At 42.0% G+C, this 23,451-nt stretch overlaps 1 protein-coding gene across 2 annotated transcripts in view; it reads left to right on the top strand.

The window, feature by feature from the left end:
- The window catches only part of LOC111969407 (forkhead box protein P1-B), a 239,615-nt gene that overhangs the window by 197,790 nt on the left and 18,374 nt on the right, over positions 1-23,451 (top strand). For both annotated transcript variants that reach the window (XM_023995596.3, XM_023995605.3), the window contains exons 11-14: positions 4,020-4,206; positions 10,908-11,021; positions 16,208-16,295; positions 17,797-17,880. In XM_023995596.3, coding sequence (XP_023851364.1) covers positions 4,020-4,206; positions 10,908-11,021; positions 16,208-16,295; positions 17,797-17,880 — 473 coding nt within the window. The remainder of the gene's footprint in view (positions 1-4,019; positions 4,207-10,907; positions 11,022-16,207; positions 16,296-17,796; positions 17,881-23,451) is intronic.

The following is a 23,451-nucleotide window of genomic DNA, read 5'->3' as shown; positions in this document are numbered from 1 at the left end:
CCAGAAGTGAAGGAAGTAATTTAGTACCAGAAGTGAAGGAAGTCATTTAATACCAGAAGTGAAGGAAGTCATTTAATACCAGAAGTGAAGGAAGTCATTTAGTAGAAGCTTGAAGAGTGACTTGGATGACAACCAGTTGTTCTCTTTATCTGGACTTTAATTTGTTTCTCTCGCGGTAAATTCTTTTGACATTAATGTTCAAAGTCTTGGAAGCGGTCAGACAATATCTGTTATAAATTACAACAATGTGTTTGGGGAGGATATAACTCTCATAAATATACATTTGATCCAGCGCCCACCTCCCCTCCTCCCCCCAAAGCCTTTCCTTTGACCTGTGGAGAGTGAGTGAGATAGCAGTGTACACTCCGCTCTCCCTTCTCCCAGGTGCAGCTGCCAGGTGTGTGTGTATGTGCATGCGTGTGCACATGTGTCGCTGCTCCCCCCTCTCCGTGCCTGGCCTGATTGGCTAAAGTGTGTTTTGTGGCTCCATGGCCTCCCAGGTTGCACTGTAACAGACTGAGCTCTCATCGCTGGAGAACATCAGTTAAGTTGTCCAGGAGAGGGCAATGGGACAGTGACAAGACAAATGCAAAAAATGTGGCGAAGTACGAAGCCGTTCTCAGTGCAGCAGCGGCACATCAGGGACAGCGGCAGGTAATACGCTCCCCCAGTCAGTGATTGATTTGGCCAGCAGCGCGACATTGGTAATAGTTCCTGCAGCATTAGGAGTTAACATATTTTAGGCCTAAGGGGTGCATATCACTAGGCCGGTGATTACAGGAACATAAACAGTGGTGCACCAGAGGTCTCTGCCGGATGGAACAATAAACTAATAGCGGTGTCACCGTCCCCCCATGGTATTGGCTCTGTGTGAAAAGCAACAGCAGAGTTGAAAGAGCCCAAAGCATAGGGGCTATTTTTTATTCTGTGGATGATGGCCTGCAACTGATGTCATTATGCACCTTAAATCTACATTCTGCTTGCTTGAACATGGTCACCTGGGTACGGAGGTACAAGGACAGGAAAAGGTTGAGGATCAAGTCCTGTCTGGGTGCCTAAGCTATCTGCAGAGGTAAAATTGAGTTGCCAGGACGGTGATCAATCAAATGTTCCAACAACATACATTTTTTAAAGTGCTTGTCTGTATTTTTAACCTATAGTGTGTGGAATAGGTTTGTTGAAAAATGGAAAAAGGGAGGATTAACCAATCCTGCATTTGAAAATACTAGGTATACAAAAAAGGATTTAGAGATCAGTGTTATACTGTATGTCCACCATAGATTTAGACATCAGGGTTATACTGTATGTCCACCATAGATTTAGAGATCCGTATTATACTGTATGTCTACCGTTGATTTTAGAATCCGTATTAACTGTATGTCACCATAGATTTAGACATCAGTTTATACTGTATGTCTACCATAGATTTAGAATCAGTGTTATACTGTATGTCCACCATAGATTTAGACATCAGTTTATACTGTATGTTCCACCATAGATTTAGACATCAGGGTTATACTGTATGTCCACCATAGATTTAGACATCAGTGTTATACTGTATGTCCACCATAGATTTAGGACACAGGGTTTATACTGTATGTCCACCATAGATTTAGAACATCAGTGTTATACTGTATGTCACCATAGATTTAGAGATCAGTATTATACTGTATGTCTACCATAGATTTAGAACATCAGTGTTAACTGTATGTCCACCATAGATTTAGACATCAGGGTTATACTGTATGTCCACCATAGATTTAGACATCAGGGTTATACTGTATGTCCACCATAGATTTAGAGATCAGTGTTATACTGTATGTCCACCATAGATTTAGAGATCAGTGTTATACTGTATGTCCACCATAGATTTAGACATCAGGGTTATACTGTATGTTATACTGTATGTCTACCATTTAAATCAGATGCTGCCTTCTCAGGTAGAATAAAAAGCTGTTTGTCCAAACCTAGAATATAATACTATTTGAGATTTTCATAGCACTACATTTTATTGTCATTCATGGTGTTATCTTGAACGACCCTCGGTTTCCAGAGATCCAATGAGGACATGGTAGTTTAATAAGAGAAGGGCGTGGGAGTGGAGGATAGAGGGGGAGAGAGAGAAATAAAGGAGACCGCTTGGTCCCAGTCCGTTACCTCTGTCATCAGAGGAGTCTATGGGAGCTGTTTCATCTGAGTAAACAGTGGTGTCGGGGTCACCAGGACTGGCTGGTAATTGAGGGAGAGTGGGCTGCCCTGTCAGCCACACAGGCTAAAAATACATCGCCCACTGTCACTGGGCACAAAGTGGGGGGGAAATTATTGTTCCCGCTGTCGAAGCACAGGACACTCGCTCTACCAGTGACCTTCCCCATCCAGACAAACCATCATCATAGAAAACTTTCCCTCCAAGGATCCTTCCCTCCATCAAAAGAACAACGTGCCTTTAATAAGACAAGTGAGAAGCAACAAACGTAGGATTAGCATGCTTTTGTGCAAACAGAATCATTTGGCATGTTTTGTCTGTCAGGGCTGTGTCCTTCGATGAAGGTACATCAAGGAGTAAGACAGAAAGAGAGAATGAGAGAATACAGGACAGGCAGAATAGAGGAGAGCACGTGGAAAGGTTATTGATTTGTCCTGCAATCATTTCCTGCTTTTTGATATGCAAACGATCTAGTGTGAATTTACAGCAATCCTATCAGACTCATTTCACAGTTCTTAGCCCCTGCGTCTCTCTGGAGTCCCTTCGCATCATTAGGCCAATGTTCTCCATTACGAGCATAATTAAAATCTTTTGTAGCTTATCAAATAAAATATATTTTTGCTGATCTTATTGAGATCTTCATCTTACAGTTATTTTCCACAACAGGAATATATTAAYACTAAGCATTTTGCAAAATGTATTACGATCTGACGCTTGAAAGGGCCACTTCTGGTATCTATAGAGCGAGCGATAAAACATCTGGAGACTATAAACCCACCCGAGATAAGCATGTGCAAATCATCTTTCATTTGCCATTGCTCATTTTGAGAATAGATTGAATTAATTGTAATGTTAAACGAGTGGTRGTGCCCATCGCGCTCCTATTAAATTCACAAATGTGCACACATTCCCATATTGGATATTTTAATATGCTATAAAAAATATGGATTAACCAAATACATTTCTGAACCATAATACAAACGGCTAGAGAACATACCCTCACGGGCGGAATATAATTTTTCTTATCAGCTTTTGCCTTATTTATGTCAAATGAAAGCAGGCTTGTCCTGCTAGTGGTAACAGACACTATATATACAGACACATATACATTGTGTGCAAACAATGGCTAGGTTCTCTCAGACATGGAAACTGGGGTGTACAAACACAGCATTATTCTTCCTCCTCCCCAATGTGGCCCAGGGTGTCAGGATGGCTGTCAGACAGCAGCACAGAAAACACGATCTCTCTGTGTATGTGTTCCGACACAAGAAAATGTCTTCTGTCTTCAAGGGATGTTTCTCTTTAGAAGGCTGCTGTGTTAGCTGCAGTGTGCTTGACTCGTTAAACGAGGTTTAAGTCTTCTGTGTCAATTGGAGGCGGTGCAGAGCTTTAAGTATTTTGCACATTAATGCGCTTTTCAGAATATTACCCCAGGGTCCTGTTTCTGAAGGAGGTGGGGGGGTGTGGGCTGTTTTGGTTGTAACATTGCTATTGTAAACTTTTTGTGTGTGTTCTGCCTCTCCTCTTGTAGGAGAAATGATGGTGATTATTCAGATTTCATGCCTTGTCTGGATGTTAATTATTTACTGTGGGCATGAAATGCGTGTGAATGCCAGGGATTTGTGTATACAAACACGCTTCAGATCACAGAGAGAGAGCGGGAGGGTACAAGCGCTCTCAGTGCATTACCCTCTAGTGGGATATTTTCTCATTAATACTCAGCTTTGTTTACAGACCCTTTGATTTAATTATGTGACGAAGGAGAGTTAGATTAGCTGTTAATTGATTTAATTATCCAATTTGTTTGTTTCAGGCATAAATCCAGCAGAGCTTCAGCAGCTGTGGAAGGAGGTGACGAACTTGAAGGAAGAGAACAGCGGCAACAGCAACGGCCGCCGCGGCCTGGACCTGTCCTCGCCACAACCCCCCAAGAAGCCCCTCCTCAACCAACACGCCTCCACCAATGGACAGTACATGAGCCATTCTCTGAAGAGAGAAGGGTGAGTCTCTCTCTTGTCTGTCGTCCTCTTCCTCCTGATCCAACAGCTTCAGTGTAATACGCTGGGCACAATAGGTTTTATATTTCCAGGGAATGGGTTGTGACTGAATGTATCACTAAGGATGTCCTGCTCATTGATTTAACAACCACAGATTATGACATTTGCCACAATCTGACCTCTTTTTCTAAACTGGGGTGCAACTAGGCATACATGTGTCCTTTCTACTTTATGAAACAAAACTGGAACTCATTATGTGTGACGTTCTCTAGTGTCATCTTTGAATAAAGAAAACAGGAGGCCTACATATTCCCCATTTAAAACTGCAATTCCTTGAAGGGGCCTAAGTTGATGGACATGTTCCCACAGGGCTTTGCCCACAGATGAATATTCATTTATAGTTTGTAAGTACCTTACTGTTTTCATTAAGACACAAGCTTGTTCTGTGTGTCAGAATGCACCTGGGAATTGCAGTGAAACACCTGGGAGCGAGGGAGTGATTTGGACTTTAGATTGCAGTAATGGAAATGGGATCAGCACACTATTAATTAGAGGGTCAAGGGTGCTGTTATTTCAGTTGCACTTAGGAAACTGCAGCTGTGACTTGCAGGGCTCTGTTTGGTTAAATACAATTCAAATTACCAACGTCCTCTCAACAACAGAAAAACACACACACACTGCAACCTTCGCTTTCCTTACGGATAGTGACGTTTATGACAACTAGCCTTCTGTAGGTGTGGCGTTCCAAACATATTGACGCAGAGCAATTCAGACACTACAGTTCATTGACTGTATTCTTTATTTAAATAGTAATTATCATTATATTAGGTAAGTCAAGTACATTCCAACGTTAATTTGAATATGTCAAACAGAGACTGTTTAATATTACATGATGTAAAAAATACACTATAAATATTTGAAAAGTATGTTGATACAATGTAAAATCTATGTCAGACAACTACTCTTTTCACTGGATGCTTGACGTGATATCTGTACGTTTTCAGAAACATTTCCCTGAGCCGCTGTGTCTTTAAGGAAGGAATTAATTTGGCATCCAACACATTGACTTGTTTTCTTGCACTGAGGCGCTGATCTCTGAACTGCTGGTGAGGAGCCTCCAGGCGTCATGAGCTCACTGCACAACATCTGACTTGTGTTTCGCTGATCAAAACCTATGTGTCATTATGAAAGCACTGCAGATGAAAACACGTTTAGCACTATAAACCATCAAGCCTAGGGAGGTGAAGAGGGGTTCAAACACAGACAGGCAGATAGATAGTGTTCTATGGTGGTAGTGGAGATCTCACACTGCTCTCAATCGTAATGAGGGAACTTGGAATGCCTTATTTGGAAGCAAATAAATGCTATATGTTTTACTGATTATAGGATACTAGTTCATCACATACACTACCGTTCAAAAGTTTGGGGTCACTTAGGAATGTCCTTGTTTTTGAAAGAAAAGCACATGTTTTGTTAATTAAAATAGCATAAAATTGATCCGAAATGCAGTGTAGACATTGTTAATGTTGTAAATGACTATTGTAGCTGGAAACGGCTGATTTTGTATGGTTTGTCTAGTTTGAGAAACAGACGCCTCAAAAGTCCTCAACTGGCAGCTTAATTAAATAGTACCCGCAAAACACCAGTCTCAACGTTAACAGTGAAGAGGCGACTCCGGGATGCTGGCCCAATTGAGGACTTGTGAGGCATCTGTTTCTCAAACTAGACACTGTAATGTACTTGTCCTCTTGCTCAGTTGTGCACCGGGGCCTCCCACTCCTCTTTCTATTCTGGTTAAGGAGTAGTACACAGCGTTGTACGAGATCTTCAGTTTCTTGTCAATTTCTTGCATGGAATAGCCTTAATTTCTCAGAACAAGAATAGACTGACGAGTTTCAGAAGAAAGTTATTTGTTTCCGGTCATTTCGAGCCTGTAATCGAACCCACAAATGCTTTTGCTCCAGATACTTAACTAGTCTAAAGAAGGCCAGTTTTATTGCTCCTTTAATCAGAAAAACTGTTTTCAGCTGTGCTAACATAATTGCAAAAGGGTTTTCTAATGATCAATTAGCCTTTTAAAATGATAAACTTGGATTAGCTAACACAACGTGACATTGGAACACTGGAGTGATGGTTGCTGATAATGGGTCTCTGTACGCCTATGTAGATATTCCATACAAAATCTGCCGTTTCCAGCTACAATAGTCATTACATTAACAATGTCTTACACTGTATTTCTGATCAATTTTATGTTATTTTAATGGACAAAACATTTCCTTACTTTAAAAAACAAGGACATTTCTAAGTGACCCCGACTTTTGAACCTGTGGTGTACATTTATTTCAAGATAATGTGAGACATTTTAGGTCAAGTGGTATGACATCAGTATTTTGACTATAATGTCTCACAAGAATGGCCATATTTCGCTTACACGTTACATGGAAACTCAAATAAACCCCCTGTCCTTTTCACACACACACACACACACTGTCCAGCCACACACACACACACACACACACACACACACACACACAACACACACACACACACACCACACACACACACACACACACACACACACACACACACAACACACACACCACACACACACACACACACACACACACACACACACACCACACAGCAAGCTCCAGTGACACCTCTCTTAGCTCACTGCAGACAGTATCCAGAGGCTCTGGTGCATCCAGTCTGCTCAGTCAGTCAGTTAGCCAGTCAGTCAGTGCTCTAGTCCCTATGGCTGAAGATTAATCGGAGGGGGAAATATTGACACGCTCCCTCCATCACACGTCTTCAGATGTGAACCAACAACAACAACCATCAGTGGGAAGAGAGAAACAACAAGGCCCAGCTGAAGGCTCCATGAAACATTGGAGAAGACGTGTGTGAAAGCCTGCCCCCGACGCCTTGCGCTCCCTGTCAGAGATGAAAAAAGACGTCAACAGCAGTTTAGCACACGTTCAAGTGAAGGAGGCAATCTGGGGTTGAATATTCAGAGTAGAAACCCAAGCAGGTGATTTCTCACCCGTCTCTCTGCTGTGGATGGCAAAAAAAGGTTTCCAAACCCGGCTTTAAAATATAGATGACTGACATAAATGAGCATTACAACATCCCTATTAAACATTGCATGATGCTTATTTAAATTCATACAACCAATAATCCTTGCTTGTGTTAATTTCCATGTGCTTAAATCATATAACTATAAAGAATATTATTCCTCTCTTTTGATGATGCAGACACCATTCTAATCAGAATCCTTGGGAAGAATAAAAAATTAAGGAAATATTATGTGGCGTGATTATTCCATGCAAGGCTGTGAGAAATGTCTGTTATAATCCAGGGATTTGAATAATCAGGTTTTAGATAATGGCCTGGGCTGGGTGTAAATAGAGAGCATCCACTCATCCTCCTAGCGCTGAACTTAATGAACTTTTAATTGATGTGGTTTTGTAAGTCCTTTTGTCATGCAACAGAAACAAGCCACTCTGCTGATGGACCTGCATTCCCGCCCGGGCTCAGATTGGTTTACAGCTAGCCCTAAGTACCATGTAGTTAGTTTCATGTGTCATATAAAATCTGCCCAGGCACAGCGACGCCTGCAACTAAAACCTTAAGTGCATCCACAGGCATTATTCACAGCCTTTTCACTTCCGTCTTAAGGAAGGAGGAGAAATTCAATCACTGCCGGCGCAGATGAGACGTTGCCCCAGCTTTTAGCAGCCTCAAAGAGCCCTCACTCACAGACAGGGATCCTGACTGAATCACGCCAATATGGTGAAGGCATGTTTGTCTGTCATTCATCCTGGTCTGAGTTTTGGGATGTGAGGAGAGAAATACCCCTGTGAGCCAGGTCTCTTAGTTCAATGACTTGCTTATTTAAATGAAATGCATCCAATCTGTATCTGACTTAAATTCCCCATCCCTATGCTGCGCTCATTCTCTGTGTGAGAGAGAGAGAGATGGAGAGAGATAGACATGGAGAGAGATAGACATGGAGATGGAGAGAGAGAAACATGGAGATGGAGAGAGAGAGACATGGAGATGGAGAGAGAGAGACATGGAGATAGAGAGAGAGAGATGGAGAAAAAGTACACATCCATCTCTTTCTATCTCCTTGTCTCTCTCTCTATGTCTCTCTCTCTCTCTCCATATATCTCTTCCCATCTCTCTATCTCCATATCCCTCTCTTTGCACTCTTAGAAAACAGGGTTCCAAAAGGGTTCTTTGGCTGTCCCCATAGGAGAACCCTTTTTGGTCCCTTTTTTCTAAGAGTGTAGAGAGAGGGATATGGAGATAGAGAGATGGAAAGAGATATATGGAGAGAGAAAGAGAGAGAGAGACAGAGAGAGATGGAGATAGAAAGCGAGGGAGAGCTGGAGAGAGGGAGAGCGAGAACATTCTTCTCACATAGCATTTGGCCCACTTACWTCCCAGCAACCATCAGTAACCACAGCTCAGGGACTTCAGCTCAGCAATCTGTTAAGGAGATAAATAATCTGATTTGGCACGACACGCCCCTTTCTTGCCTTTAATTTGTTTTACACACGTAAAATTATAATTAAATAATTACGGGGTAAACCCTTGATTGGCGGGGGGTCTGGAGAGCCCTAGGGAGGCCACAGAAGAGCAGGCAGTCATCGATACCCACTCTGAGAGATGATAGACCATGTTGTGACTGGCTTTCCAGACAGGCCATGTCCAGACTGACCCAGCTTGGTAGAAATATCAATCCTCTCTCTGTTAGCTACCAATAATCACACTGAGTGCCCCAGTGTACTTTATAGTCCCTAGGATCATGCCTTGTTGATGATATAAGTCACTGTCCTCAAAAACAGACAGATTGTGTGCTGTGGTTGTCTTTTTGCCGGCATTATGGTATGCCTATGTGTTGTTGGTGTGTACGGATAAACAACACCTGGAAGATTTGGCCATGTTCTGTCTAGGTAGAGAAGCTTTTTGTTCCTATTCTATACAGGATGCAGATGGCATGGTTTCCCTCATTGCTGTTACAAGATCATTAGAGTTATCTTCCCCCAGGCAGCCTGACAATAATAGCATCCTGACAGACCTGCCCAGGGTGSGAGTCACATTTAACTCCACCATAGGATCTGAGAGAGAGAGAGCTGAGGAGAGGTTTTTTCTCTCCTAGTGCTGAATGAGAATGAGCTCACAATAGGGAGAACCCCCCAGAATCCCAGGCACTTCTCCTATTGCACTAATGTAGCTCATTTGGTGTAAATTCTGTCATTTACCACTGTTTAGTCATCTGCTGTTTAAAAGGGCCTTTCTGCCACAAGCTCCTTCAGAGTTCTGTGCTCACTGACTCCCAGCACACACTCGACAATTCAATATCTTATTAATACACAATTAACCAACAGGGCTACTCGGAAATCATTTTAAAAGCATCTCTTTAAATATAAAATCAGCGCTACATTCACCAGTCCACACATTTTCTTTAAAAAAAGTCATTATAATACTTATTCTACCATCTATTTATTAGCTGTATCAAAACAGAGGTCTTAATGCATATGCATAATTCATATATATTTTTTATATTTCAGATTTTTTMAATGTTAAACACATTCATGAATGCTTCACTGCTCCCTAATTGCAATGCAATTATCACATGTTATGAACAATGTGAACTCTTAAGCAAGTAATTATAACACAAGAAAACCTGTGACGACCCTCTTGAGTTAAAGCTTTGCTTCTTTATTTTTAATGCATTGCAGATGGATGCGTTAGGAATGGTTCAATTTTGCGAGGGATTTTTAACAGTCATCCTAAGGAGAGCAAAAGACACACAGAGCATCTCCATATGAATCTGTGAGGATTTGGGTCTAATGAATCTTCCCTTGCCCTCTCCCTTCTCAGCCTCCTGCAGAACGGGCCAGTATGTAAGCTGCAGTGGTGTGCTAGACTACAGGGCCACTAGAAACACAGGTGGTAGTGATACAGGACAGTTCCCCAGGCTCTTGTAGCTGACACTTGTGTGGCTTGTACAGTGCCTGTCTCCATATGGTAGACTGTCTCGTTCTCTACACGCGCATGCCTCTGCATCATACTTCGACTTGCAATGCTATATGGAAGTTGTATTTACAGCTGATGTTGTGAAACCGTAAGCCGCTCCTCCGATGTGCGCGTTTGGTCCCTGCTGACGTCGGTTGGTCCGTCCGTTGACCGGTAAATAAATTGCTAGCAGACGGGAGTGTTTGGTGTTTACTGTTTGTGCTTGAAGGGAAGCTGGCAGATAGATTTGGGGGCTTCCTGTTGTCTGTTCCTCCAGGTGGGTTCTGGGAAAGGGTTCAGCAGTAAGGTCTTAGGGAACCCCTGGCTGCCTGGATCAAAGTGGGCAGCTACTCGGATCACTGACAGTAAATAATGACATATTGATTGCTTTTGGTCCCTCTCACAAGGACTGCCCCTACAAGGACCACCCCCTCCAGCCAGAGAGGAAGCAGAGATCACAAAGTTACACTGATTTCACACTGCCCGCAGTTCAAAGGTCAACTCAAAGGAAGGCTTTTGTTTTGAGGCAACACAAGGGGAATTCTCACCAAACCCATCAACATCCTCAACTTTAAGTGGTGTACTTCTGTAACATGCCAATGAAACATTGTTCGCACTGACACTGTTAATAAGTAGGAATTAATGTTTGTGTTTATATCTTTGTCTGTCTCTTACAGATCCACGCTAGACGACTACCAACACTCTCACCACAGTCACCCGCTCTATGGGCACGGGGTTTGCAAGTGGCCTGGATGCGAGGCGGTGTTTGAGGACTTCCAGTCATTCCTGAAGTAAGTTTCATAGCTTTTAGGCTGCATGTCACTGTTCTGTTTTCTTCGTCAGACATTCCAGTGTCTTGTCTAAGTTCCCCCTCCGCTTGGCCCTCTTCTTGGGCCGATTAAGGCTATGTTTCCCCTGGGGCTTAGTGACACTACAGGTGCAACGGGTTACTTACTGTTTGTGTGTGTGTGTGTTTGTGTGTGTGCGCGTGCGCGTGTGAGTGTGTGTGTGTGAGTGGATGCTAGGTGTGTTGTTGTTCCTCTATGATAGTGATGGGGTGTGGTCTCCACTGGGCCCTGCAGGGGCCTCTAATTCATGTGATAAGTGCAGTCCCCATGGTGATTCTGGCCATTTTTCCCAAACAAACAACGGGAGAATGTTTATCTGTGGCAGCCAACACTCAGGGAGCTCCGCATGTTTGTCCTTGTCACTGGACAGGGATTTGTGCTTTTGCTTTCCTCACTCAGCTCTTTCTGTATTTCCCTTGCTTTCTTTCTCTCTCGCTCTGTTTGCTATTCTCTTCTTCTCTCCTGCTGTCGTTCTCTTGCTCTGAATCTCTTTTTGTCTCTCAGCTGCCTAACTAGCTGTATCTCTATTTCACCCCTTAATAACAGCACCAGAACTAACTTATTTTCACGTCTTGTACTTAGTCAGTTTCAGTAGTTCTACTCATCAACAAACTCAATCAATACCATGTCCACTGGACCCTCTCAAACTGAACCAGTCTCAGGGTTTTGGCTTCTTCTTCTAATTCATATCCACTTTGAACTGGGCCTTCGTTGTACTGTATCATCCCCTGTATAGGCCTAACCCTGGTTTACTAAGTAAACTTGTGTGCATTGTTCTATGGGTAATCCAACACATAACACCACCATGGCTACAGAGACAGAGGATGAAAACATCTGTGCTGTGGCAGCAGATCAATGGGTGTCTGTTGCCCCGGATTAGTAGCACTTTAAACAAGATATGACACAATTCCATTATCCTGGGCCTAGCAGTCACAGTACACAGAGGTCCCTCACAAACACACAGGAGATAGGTGGAAGCTTTACGGTCACTTACACTTCTGCTGTTCCTACTCTGTGTTTAACTTCTCATTTCATCGTATGCAACCAGCCACTTCGAGAGAAGGTGGTTTTAAAAAGTACCCTAAAATGTTTGCAGCACCACAAAACACGTTTGAAATCATTTTTGATGATAATAATGTGAGCTACCTTGGATTTCAGTTTACAGAGAGAAATCACAGAAAGTTGGAGTCGTTTTTTTCTCTGTTTATAACACATTTTACCAAGTTGTTCATTACAAATGAGAAAAACAGATGTCTCTTTTTTCTCCCTCAACATTTCAGTTTTGTGAGTGTCCCCTTCAATCCATCACTATGCATTGCATTCTGACATTGCCTCACCCTTTGTTTATAGAAGAGAGAGGAATTACAATCTGTGCACCAGGTAAAGCTCTCCTTAGAAAAAAGTATCTAAGTCACTCTGCTATGTTTTTACAAGTGTTGTTATCATGGCAACATCTTGTTTACTTTAGTTGCCTGACTAAACTACTTGGAACATGTTAAGAAAACATTGGAAGATTCTCCACAAAGCTGCCTTTGTTTAACAGAGGGCAGGAGAATGAGCAGCTCACCAAGGTGTTAACTCTGAAACCCTTAAGCACTTCCACATGAAACCCAGAGACTGATGCTTACTTCACGTCTCCAAGAGAATCACAAATACAAACAAACAATAAATCAGGCATATGCTAATAACACCTTCATAAAAGATTGTTGGGGTGGATAGATATGGTGGAAGTGAACCGGAGGAGACAGTAGAGAGTGTGTATAAGAGACAGCAGAACACTGAGTACTGTATTGGAGAGTGGGAAAGGTGAGGAGGACTCTAACGTCAACCAGATTTCAGCTCGGCATGCCAGCAGTAACAACTAACAATGGACTGAAGTGTGTTTTAAACTGTGTGCATATGTATTATGCATTTTAAAGACAACATGCCTACATGCACTATCTTGAAAAATAAAAAGGGTCAAATCCTATTCCTGTTTTCAATCCAGTGCTGTGTGGGGTGGGGTCTAGTTCACAGCAGAGATTGGTGAGGGTCAAGAACCCCTCTTCAGTGACCATTCAAAGGTCACAGCTAGTGAAACACTGCATTGCACTCTTGCCCTCTGCCTCTCTCTGTCACTCATAAAACTAACTGACTCATACCGCAACACTCTCTGACAATTGCTTAAGAAAGAATAGACTATTTGGTGGATATTACTTCTTTTGTAGACAATGTTATTTTTCATATTTCTCAACACGTGTCCTAAAAATTGTTTCTTAAAAATCATTGATTTTTTCAATTGAATATTTCATATTAAAAAAATTAGGTTTTAACTGATGTGCAAATAGTTTTTATAAAAAACTATGAAAATAGACATTCTAATTTACACATGGTCAGCTATATGGACATGTGGCATCGGGCTGGTCCAAAGTAACGGGTCCAGTGTATCTAATTAAAACCAATAAAAAAGGAAAGCAGCCTAAATGATATGTAAAAAGCTGACTTTAAGGAATGTCTATTTAACTTGTTTTATTGTGTCAATTTATGTTAGGGGCTGTCATCCTGCCAGAAAGCTTTTAAAATCTGCTTCATTTAAAGTACAGAAAGTGACACATGCCAACATTCATAGTCTCTCTCGATGCCAATCCCCTGTATCCCCAGCTAGCTCCCTGTATCCCCAGCTAGCTCCCTGTATCCCTAGCTGGTTCCCTGTATCCCCAACTAGCTCCCTGTATCCCCAGCTAGCTCCTTGTATCCCCAACTAGCTCCCTGTATCCCCAACTAGCTCCCTGTATCCCCAGCTAGCTCCCTGTATCCCCAGCTAGCTCCCTATATCCCCCAGCTAGCTCCCTATATCCCAACTAGCTCCCTGTATCCCCAGCTAGCTCCTTGTATCCCCAACTAAGCTCCCTGTATCCCCAACTAGCTCCCTGTATCCCCAGCTAGCTCCTTTTATCCCCAGCTAGCTCCCTATATCCCCAACTAGCTCCCTGTATCCCCAGCTAGCTCCCGTGTCTCCCAGCTAGCTCTCCTGTATCCCAGCTTAGCTCCTTGTATCCCCAACTAGCTCCCTGTATCCCCAGCTAGCTCCTTGTATCCCCAACTAGCTCCCTGTATCCCCAGCTAGCTCCCTTTATCCCCAACTAGCTCCCTGTATCCCCAGCTAGGTCCTTGTAACCCCAACTAGCTCCCTGTATCCCCAGCTAGCTCCCTGTATCCCCAGCTAGCTCCCTATATCCCCAGCTAGCTCCTTGTATCCCCAACTAGCTCCCTGTATCCAGATGCTCTTCGCATGGCTGCATTAGGAGCCATTTGAATATTTCATTTGAATATTTTCATTAATTATGCACTGTGGCTCTCCATGTCATTAGAATAAAAAATATATAATGTAACAAAGGATGAAAAGAAGCAAGGTGCATGGTTTCTGTGCACAGAGAAATTCTAAAGCTCATCACGTAGGGCACCCTTTATTGAAAATGTGGTCTATGCCGTTTAAATTGAAGTTCAAATGTCTTTACTTACTCCTTTTTTTCTTTCAAATTTTAGTTAGACGTTCTGAAATGTTTACCAGTTTCAATTCCCAACCTACTTAATTAAATGGCCTTTTATTTAATTAAGATAAATGTAAAGCTGAGAGTGGACAGAATTGATTTCAGCAGCCATGGTTCTCGTCTACACTTTCCTTAGATATGCCTTTTCTCATTTCTGTCTTTTTGTCAAAATAATACAATTGAAATACTGAATATATATATACAGTAATTCATATATATATATTTGTATATATAACACGGCCATCTGAAAAGCAGTGTATTTTCCATAAAGATTTTAATTCCCCAAGGTTGAAAATAGCCCACTAGAAGCGAAACCTTCACATCCAAGCAGAATGCCATCCATTTTCCCATTCTTCACATATCTCTGTTTTGTGTGTGTCTGTGTGTTTTTTAATGCACAAACGTGTTGTCTGTATGTTAAGCAATCAGCCCACAACAAAATTGCCAGGGAGGCCTTTAGATTTATTGAGCCATCATATCAGTCCGGCCTGTCACTGCTGCTGCACCGGTCAGGTCTGGCTACATTTGATTTGCAGTAAATGACAGAAAAAGTGCATTTGAGAAGACAGGCACGTCACACACCATTCCTTCCTCCGCCGGCGCCACTGTGAGCGCATAGAGGCATGCCTAGTGACAGTGACCTATATGGTCACCGAAGATGTGATATCATTTATGATATATATAATATATTGGATCCATTAGCGAGCATAATGAAGTAGTGAAATGAAAGGGTATTTGTGAAATCAGTTCAAACATCCTGCTCGGATTATGATTAAATGATTAATGAAATGCCCCTGCATAAGCATTTTCAAACAGTAATTCATGCAGAGGCTGATAAAAATCCTCCAATCATATTTCCTTCACTTGTGAACCTTATCTCTACCATTTTATATAAATCACGGGAAAAACCCTGTCTGCTGCTGGGCAAGCTACTTATTTAGATTAGTTATAAACGTGCAGAAAAAGAGAACATCTTTGCAGAATAAAATAATCATGCATAATTATATTCATAATGCAAGTTTTTGACAGATTCCATCTATCTTCTTCTTGTTGTCCTTTGCCTTTCCTTCTGGCTTCATTTGAGATCTCTAAATCTTGATGACATAATTAACCGAAAAATACACCAAAATAAGGAGAATGTGCCGACCAGAGAAGGATGGTACCATCTTTAAAGAGAAAGGGTGCACACTGAAGCACTGCATAATTTACTAAATGAAACCAACCTGAAATTCTTAAGTCATTTTTCTTATCTATGAAGTTAAGTTTGAGCAGATATGGCCACCTCATGAAATATGGATTCCATTCTTCTTTGCTTAAAGGATTATTCCTTTTCAGGTTATGCATATATTGTTATACAAATCCTGGTAATATTTGGGTAGTTTTATACTTCTAGATCTGCACAGTCTTTACCCATTATTATATGTGCGTGTGTACACCAGACATTCCTACGTTATTCCCACAGTACCCGTACAGAGGAATTACTAGATCACGTAATCACATAAAGCATGATAGGATTTGTGTCAAATTGTATAAAAGGCTGCAGTTCAACCATGTGAAGACACACTGAGCTGAGAATCTTTGTTTTCTCTTTTCTCTCAGGCATCTCAACAATGAGCACGCCCTGGACGACAGGAGCACAGCCCAGTGTCGGGTGCAAATGCAGGTTGTACAGCAGCTGGAACTGCAGGTATTGTCTCCAGTTTTGTTTTCGCCCCAAATATTTGTGGCTCCTTTCCTGACACTTCCTCTGTCTACTGCCCCCTCCTTGTCTCGCAGAAATGAACCATGGGTCACACATGGAGGGGGGTGGAAGAATGAAATGATTTTGTACATTTGTGAGTAACCAGTCATTAAAAATGTGTTATGTATGCATGACAGCCAGGCAAAGATATATGAAGGGCCCCGGGGCTAAGTAGAGAAGATAATTACATTTTGAATTTGACTGGGTTTTAAAGATATTTATTACTTTTAACTGTTTGGCACCAACAATAAAACACTTCTTGAAATGCTCAGGCAGCAGCCGACGATGGGCTGTCGACTGGGTTTATTGGAATAGGAAGATGCAAAATTTCTCACAAATAATGGCGATCAGAGATATTAATGTAGTCATCAGTATGAGTGGCCTGGTAGGAACTTCTTCCCTAAGACGGAKCCTGGAAATATGCAATCAGTATGTACATTAAGTATAATGTACATTAAGTATGCACTTATGGCAAAATGGATGGGACACTGTTGGTCCATTAGTGTGTGTTGGTATGGGTCTGTGGAGAGGTGGGTTTGAACACTTTCTAACTGGTCACTATAAAACCGTCCCTTCTAGGCTGGAGTCAGGTGTCTCTGTGGAAGGTTTGCACATGTTTTATTACAACTGAAAGGTAGCCACAACAAACCATGCCATTAACTAACTGCTATTTTTGTCAAATTTCTTGTTGCTAAGCAGGCTTTCGAATCAATGGCATGTTTATGTATAACATATTATGTGCTGTATACAGTAGACTTAAGGTACAAAGTTTCATGATTAACAGAATTGTAACCTTGAACGATGAGGTTACAAGTTCAGTTCCTTAAGCATTGCACCACACTACCGTCATACTCATTATTTCCGCTCTGGTTGTGTGTCATTGAGAGCAACTCAAAGAGTGAGAATTTATCAGACACGTCCTCCTCCTAACCCAGCATATCTCTATAATCTGACCTGGCAGCTACTGTAAAACAGAGAGGACAGTTTAGGACATGCAGGCAGATCCAGAGTTTGTTATTGGCAATGGGACACAGAGTATACAGATATTCTATCGTAATTTGAACAGTTTCTCACTGCAGGAAAATAATCCTGCAGCAACAGGAAATGTGAACTACTGTATTATATGGATTCTAATTAATCAACATTTTTGTAGGCGTTGATACATTTTTCATAATGGAAAATTCTCTGCGACAACAGAGTGAACAAATTAAGACAAAACATTTGTAGTTTGACCTTGAAGAAGAGACATGGCAAGGTAGACTCGTGCATGACGACTAAGGTATCAAAATGCACAAAGGTTTATCATCACATCAGCCTAGCATATTATAAAACTACTTCCTACTGTATATATGACAAACACTGAGAAAGAACATCATGTGTTGGATTGTACTACAGAGAATTAGATTTCTGTTCGTAAAGGATTTCATTTTTTTCCTTCTCATTACAGCTAGCGAAAGACAAAGAGCGTCTGCAAGCCATGATGACGCATCTCCACGTCAAATCCACGGAGCCCAAACCCACCCCACAGCCAGTGAGTAGCAGCTCTGTCATGTGCCTGTTATCCTTCATTATTCTTCTCTCATTTGTCTAATTGTCTCACATATATTTATTAATTTATATCCTCATTTCTTCATTTATCTGTTTAACAAAAGCAGCTGCTCATTTGAGAGGAGACGTTAATATTGTTTTGATCACATATGTTGACATCCCAGATAACATTTTGTTCTGATTATTAACTCGGAGCACATGGTATTCCGTGTTGCCTGAACTGATGTTGGTATGAGCAGACAACATAAACCTCTGTAGCATAGTCCATTGCAGCTCAGTTGGTAGAGCATGGTACTTGTAACACCAGAGTAGTGGCTTCAATTCCTGGCACCACCCATATGTAATATATGTGCATGCTTGACTGTAAGTCGCTTTGGATAAACGTTTCTGCTAAATGACATATATACAGTACCAGTCGAAAGTTTGGACACACCTACTCATTCAAGGGTTTTTCTTTATTTTTACTATTTTCTACATTGTAGAATAGTAGTGAAGACATCAAAACTATGAAAAAACACACAGTTGAAGTCGGAAGTTTACATACACCTTAGCCAAATACATTTAAACTCAGTTTTTCACAATTCCTGACATTTAATTCTAGTAAAAATTCCCTGTCTTAGGTCAGTTAGGATCACCACTTTATTTTAAGAATGTGAAATGTCAGAATAATAGTAGAGAGTCAAAACGTTTCGGGTAGCCTTCCACAAGCTTCCCACAATAAGTTGGATGAATTTCGGCCCATTCCTCCTGACAGAGCTGGTGTAACTGAGTCAGGTTTGTAGGCCTGCTTGCTCGCACACGCATTTTCAGGTCTGCCCACACATTTTTGGGGGGATTGAGGTCAGGGCTTTGTGATGGCCACTCCAATACATTGACTTTGTTGTCCTTAAGCCATTTTGCCACAACGTTGGAAGTAATCAAATCAAATCAAATTTTATTGGTCATATACATATGGTTAGCAGATGTTAAGGCGAGTGTAGCAAAATGCTTGTGCTTCTAGTTCCGACTGTGCAGTAATGTCTAACAAGTAATCTAATAATTTCACAACAACTACCTTATACACACAAATGTAAAGGGTTGGAATAAGAATATGTACAGTGGGGCAAAAAAGTATTTTGTCAGCCACCAATTGTGCAAGCTCTCCCACTTAAAAAGATGAGAGGCCTGTAATTTTCATCATAGGTACACTTCAACTATGACAGACAAAATTAGAAAAAGAAATCCAGAAAATCACATTGTAGGATTTTTTATGAATTTATTTGCAAATTATGGTGGAAAATAAGTATTTGGTCACCTACAAACAAGCAAGATTTCTGGCTCTCACAGACTTGTAACTTCTTCTTTAAGAGGCTCCTCTGTCCCCACTCGTACCATGTATTAATGGCACCTGTTTTGAACTTGTTATCAGTATAAAAGACACCTATCCACAACCTCAAACACTCACAACTCCAAACTCCACTATGGCCAAGACCAAAGAACTGTCAAAGGACACCAACGAAACAAAATTGTAGACCTGCACCAAGGCTGGGAAGACTGAATCTGCATAAGTAGCAGCTTGGTTTGAAGAAATCAACTGTGGGAGCAATTATTAGGAAATGGAAGGACATACAAGACCACTGATAATCTCCTCGATCTGGGGCTCCACTCTCAAGATCTCACTCCGTGGGGTCAAAATGATCACAAGAACGGTGAGCAAAAATCCAGAACCACACGGGGGGACTAGTGAATGACCTGCAAGAGAGCTGGGAAAAAGTAAAACAAAGTAACAAAGCCTACCATCAGCAAGGCATTGAAGATGAAACGTGGCTGGGTCTTTCAGCATGACAATGATCCCAAACACACGCCCGGCAACGAAGGAGTGGCTTCGTACGAAGCATTTCAAGGTCTGGAGTGGCCTAGCCAGTCTCCAGATCTCAACACCATAGAAATCTTTGGAGGGAGTTGAAAGTCCGTGTTGCCCAGCAACAGCCCAAAACATCACTGCTCTAGAGGGAGATCTGCATGAGGCAATGGCAAAATACCCAGCAACAGTGTGTGAAAACCTTGTGAAGACAGAAAACGTTTGACCTCTGTCATTGCCAACAAAGGGTATATAACAAAGTATTGAGATAAACTTTTGTTATTGACCAAATACTTATTTTCCACCATAATTTGCAAATAAATTCATTAAAAATCCTACAATGTGATTTTCTGTATTTTTTCTCATTTTGTCTGTCATAGTTGAAGTGTACTATGATGAAAATTACAGGCCTCTCTCATCTTTTTAAGTGGGTGAACTTGCACAATTGGTGGCTGACTAAATACTTTTTTGCCCCACTGTACATATAAATATATAGATGAGCGATGGCCGTGCGGCATAGGCAAGATGCAGTAGATGGTATAGAGTACAGTACATACATATGAGATGAGTAATGTAGGGTATGTAAACATTATATAAAGTGGCATTGTTTAAAGTGACTAGTGATACATTTATTACATCCAATTTTGAATTATTAAAGTGGCTAGAGATTTGAGTCAGTATGTTGGCAGCAGCCACTCAATGTTAGTGATGGATTTTTAACAGTCTGATGGCCTTGAGATAGAAGCTGTTTTTCAGTCTCTCGGTCCCAGCTTTGATGCACCTGTACTGACCTCGCCTTCTGGATGATAGCGGCGTGAACAGGCAGTGGCTCGGGTGGTTGTTGTCCTTGATGATCTTTTTGGCCTTCCTGTGACATGTGGTGTAGTAGGTGTCCAGAAGGGCAGGTAGTTTACCCCCGGTGATGCGTTGTGCAGACCTCACTACCCTCTGGAGAGCCTTACGGTTGTGGGCGGAGCAGTTGCCGTACCAGGCGGTGATACAGCCCGACAGGATGCTCTCGATTGTGCATCTGTAAAAGTTTGTGAGTGTTTTCGGTGACAAGCCAAATTTCTTCATCCTCCTGAGGTTGAAGAGGCGCTGTTGTCCCTCTTCACCACACTGTCTGTGTGGGTGGACCATTTCAGTTTGTCTGTGATGTATACGCCGAGGAACTTAAAACTTTCCACCTTCTCCACTACTGTCCCATCGATGTGGATAGGGGGTGCTCCCTCTGCTGTTTCCTGAAGTCCACGATCATCTCCTTTGTTTTGTTGGCGTTGAGTGTGAGGTTATTTTCCTGACACCACACTCCGAGGGCCCTCACTTCCTCCCTGTAGGCCGTCTCGCTGTTGTTGGAAATCAAGCCTACCGCTGTAGTGTCGTCTGCAAACTTGATGATTGAGTTGGAGGCGTGCATGGCCACGCAGTCATGGGTGAACAGGGAGTACAGGAGAGCGCTGAGAACGCACCCTTGTGGGGCCCCAGTGTTGAGGATCAGCGGGGTGGAGATGTTGTTTCCTACCCTCACCACCTGGGGGCGGCCCGTCAGAAAGTCCAGGCCTCAGTTGAACCTCAACCCAATTGAAATGGTTTGGGAGGAGTTGGACCGCAGAGTGAAGGAAAAGCAGCCAACAAGTGCTCAGCATATGTGGGAACTTCTTCAAGACTGTTGGAAAAACATTCCAGGTGAAGCTGGTTGAGAGAATGCCAAGAATGTGCAAAGCTGTCATCAAGGCAAAGGGTGGCTACTTTGAGGAATCGCAAATATAAAATATATTTTGATTTGTTTAACACTTTTTTGGTTACTACATGATTCCATGTGTGTTATTTCATAGTTTTGATGTCTTCACTATTATTTTACAATGTAGAAAATAGTACAAATAAAGAAAAACCCCCTTGAATGAGTAGTGTGTCCAAAATGGTTGACTGCTACTGTATACAGTGGGGAGAACAAGTATTTGATACACTGACATTTTGCAGGTTTTCTACTTACAAGCATGTAGAGGTCCTGTAATTTTTATCATAGGTACACTTCAACTGTGAGAGAAGGAATCTAAAACAAAATCCAGAAAATCACATTGTATGATTTTTAAGTAATTAATTTGCATTTTATTGCATGACATAAGTATTTGATACATCAGAAAAGCAGAACTGAATATTTGGTACAGAAACCTTAGTTTGCAATTACAGAGATCATACGTTTCCTGTAGTTCTTGACCAGGTTTGCACACACTGCAGCAGGGATTTTGGCCCACTCCTCCATACAGACCTTCTCCAGATCCTTCAGGTTTCGGGGCTGTCGCTGGGCAATATACGGACTTTCGGCTCCCTCCAAAGTTTTCTATTGGGTTCAGGTCTGGAGACTGGCTAGGCCACTCCAGGACCTTGAGATGCTTCTTACGGAGCCACTCCTTAGTTGCCCTGGCTGTGTGTTTCGGGTCGTTGTCATGCTGGAAGACCCAGCCACGACCATCTTCAATGCTCTTACTGAGGAAGGAGGTTGTTGGTCAAGATCTCGCGATACATGGCCCCATCCATCCTCCCCTCAATACGGTGCAGTCGTCCTGTCCCCTTTGCAGAAAAGCATCCCAAAGAATGATGTTTCCACCTCATGCTTCACGGTTGGGATGGTGTTCTTGGGGTTGTACTCATCCTTCTATTCCTCCAAACACGGCGAGTGGAGTTTAGAGCAAAAAGCTCTATTTTTGTCTCATCAGACCACATGACCTTTCCCCATTCCTCCTCTGGATCATCCAGATGGTCATTGGCAAACTTCAGACGGGCCTGGACATGCGCTGGCTTGAGCAGGGGGACCTTGCGTGCGCTGCAGGATTTTAATCCATGACGGCTAGTGTGTTACTAATGGTTTTCTTTGAGACTGTGGTCCCAGCTCTCTTCAGGTCAATTGACCAGGTCCTGCCGTGTAGTTCTGGGCTGATCCCTCACATTCCTCATGATCATTGATGCCCACGAGGTGGAGATCTTGCATGGAGCCCCAGACCGAGGGTGGTTGACCGTCATCTTGAACTTCTTCATTTTCGAATAATTGTTGCCACAGTTGTTGCCTTCTCACCAAGCTGCTTGGCTATTGTCCTGTAGCCCATCCCAGCCTTGTACAGGTTCTACAATTTATCCCTGATGTCCTTACACAGCTCTCTGGTCTTGGCCATTGTGGAGAGGTTGGAGTCTGTTTGATTGAGTGTGTGGACAGGTGTCTTTTATACAGGTAACGAGTTCAAACAGGTGCAGTTAATACAGGTAATGAGTGGAGACAGGAGGGCTTCTTAAAGAAAAACTAACAGGTCTGTGAGAGCCGGAATTCTTACTGGTTGGTAGGTGATCAAATACTTATGTCATGCAATAAAATGCAAATTAATTACTTAAAATCATACAATGTGATTTTCTGGATTTTTGTTTTAGATTCCGTCTCTCACAGTTGAGTGTACCTATTGATAAAAATGACAGACTCTACATGCTTTGTAAGTAGGAAAACCTGCAAAATCGGCAGTGTATCAAATACTTGTTCTCCCACTGTAATATATTTATATATTTTTTTAAAAAATAGACATTTCTTTTAATTGAAAATCCCCTCAACATCTTGTTGTGAACATAGCATTTTGTTGATTCCACAAATAAGCTTCAGAAGACAACGTCTCTCAAATTAAGAGCAATTCTGATGGCTGTTCAATTCCTTATTTTACCACATTCATTGAC

This window comes from Salvelinus sp. IW2-2015, linkage group LG1 (assembly GCF_002910315.2).
Source record: "Salvelinus sp. IW2-2015 linkage group LG1, ASM291031v2, whole genome shotgun sequence".
Taxonomy (NCBI): domain Eukaryota; kingdom Metazoa; phylum Chordata; class Actinopteri; order Salmoniformes; family Salmonidae; genus Salvelinus; species Salvelinus sp. IW2-2015.
Note: the sequence above shows the minus strand (reverse complement) of the source record. Positions and strands in the feature narration are given on the sequence as shown.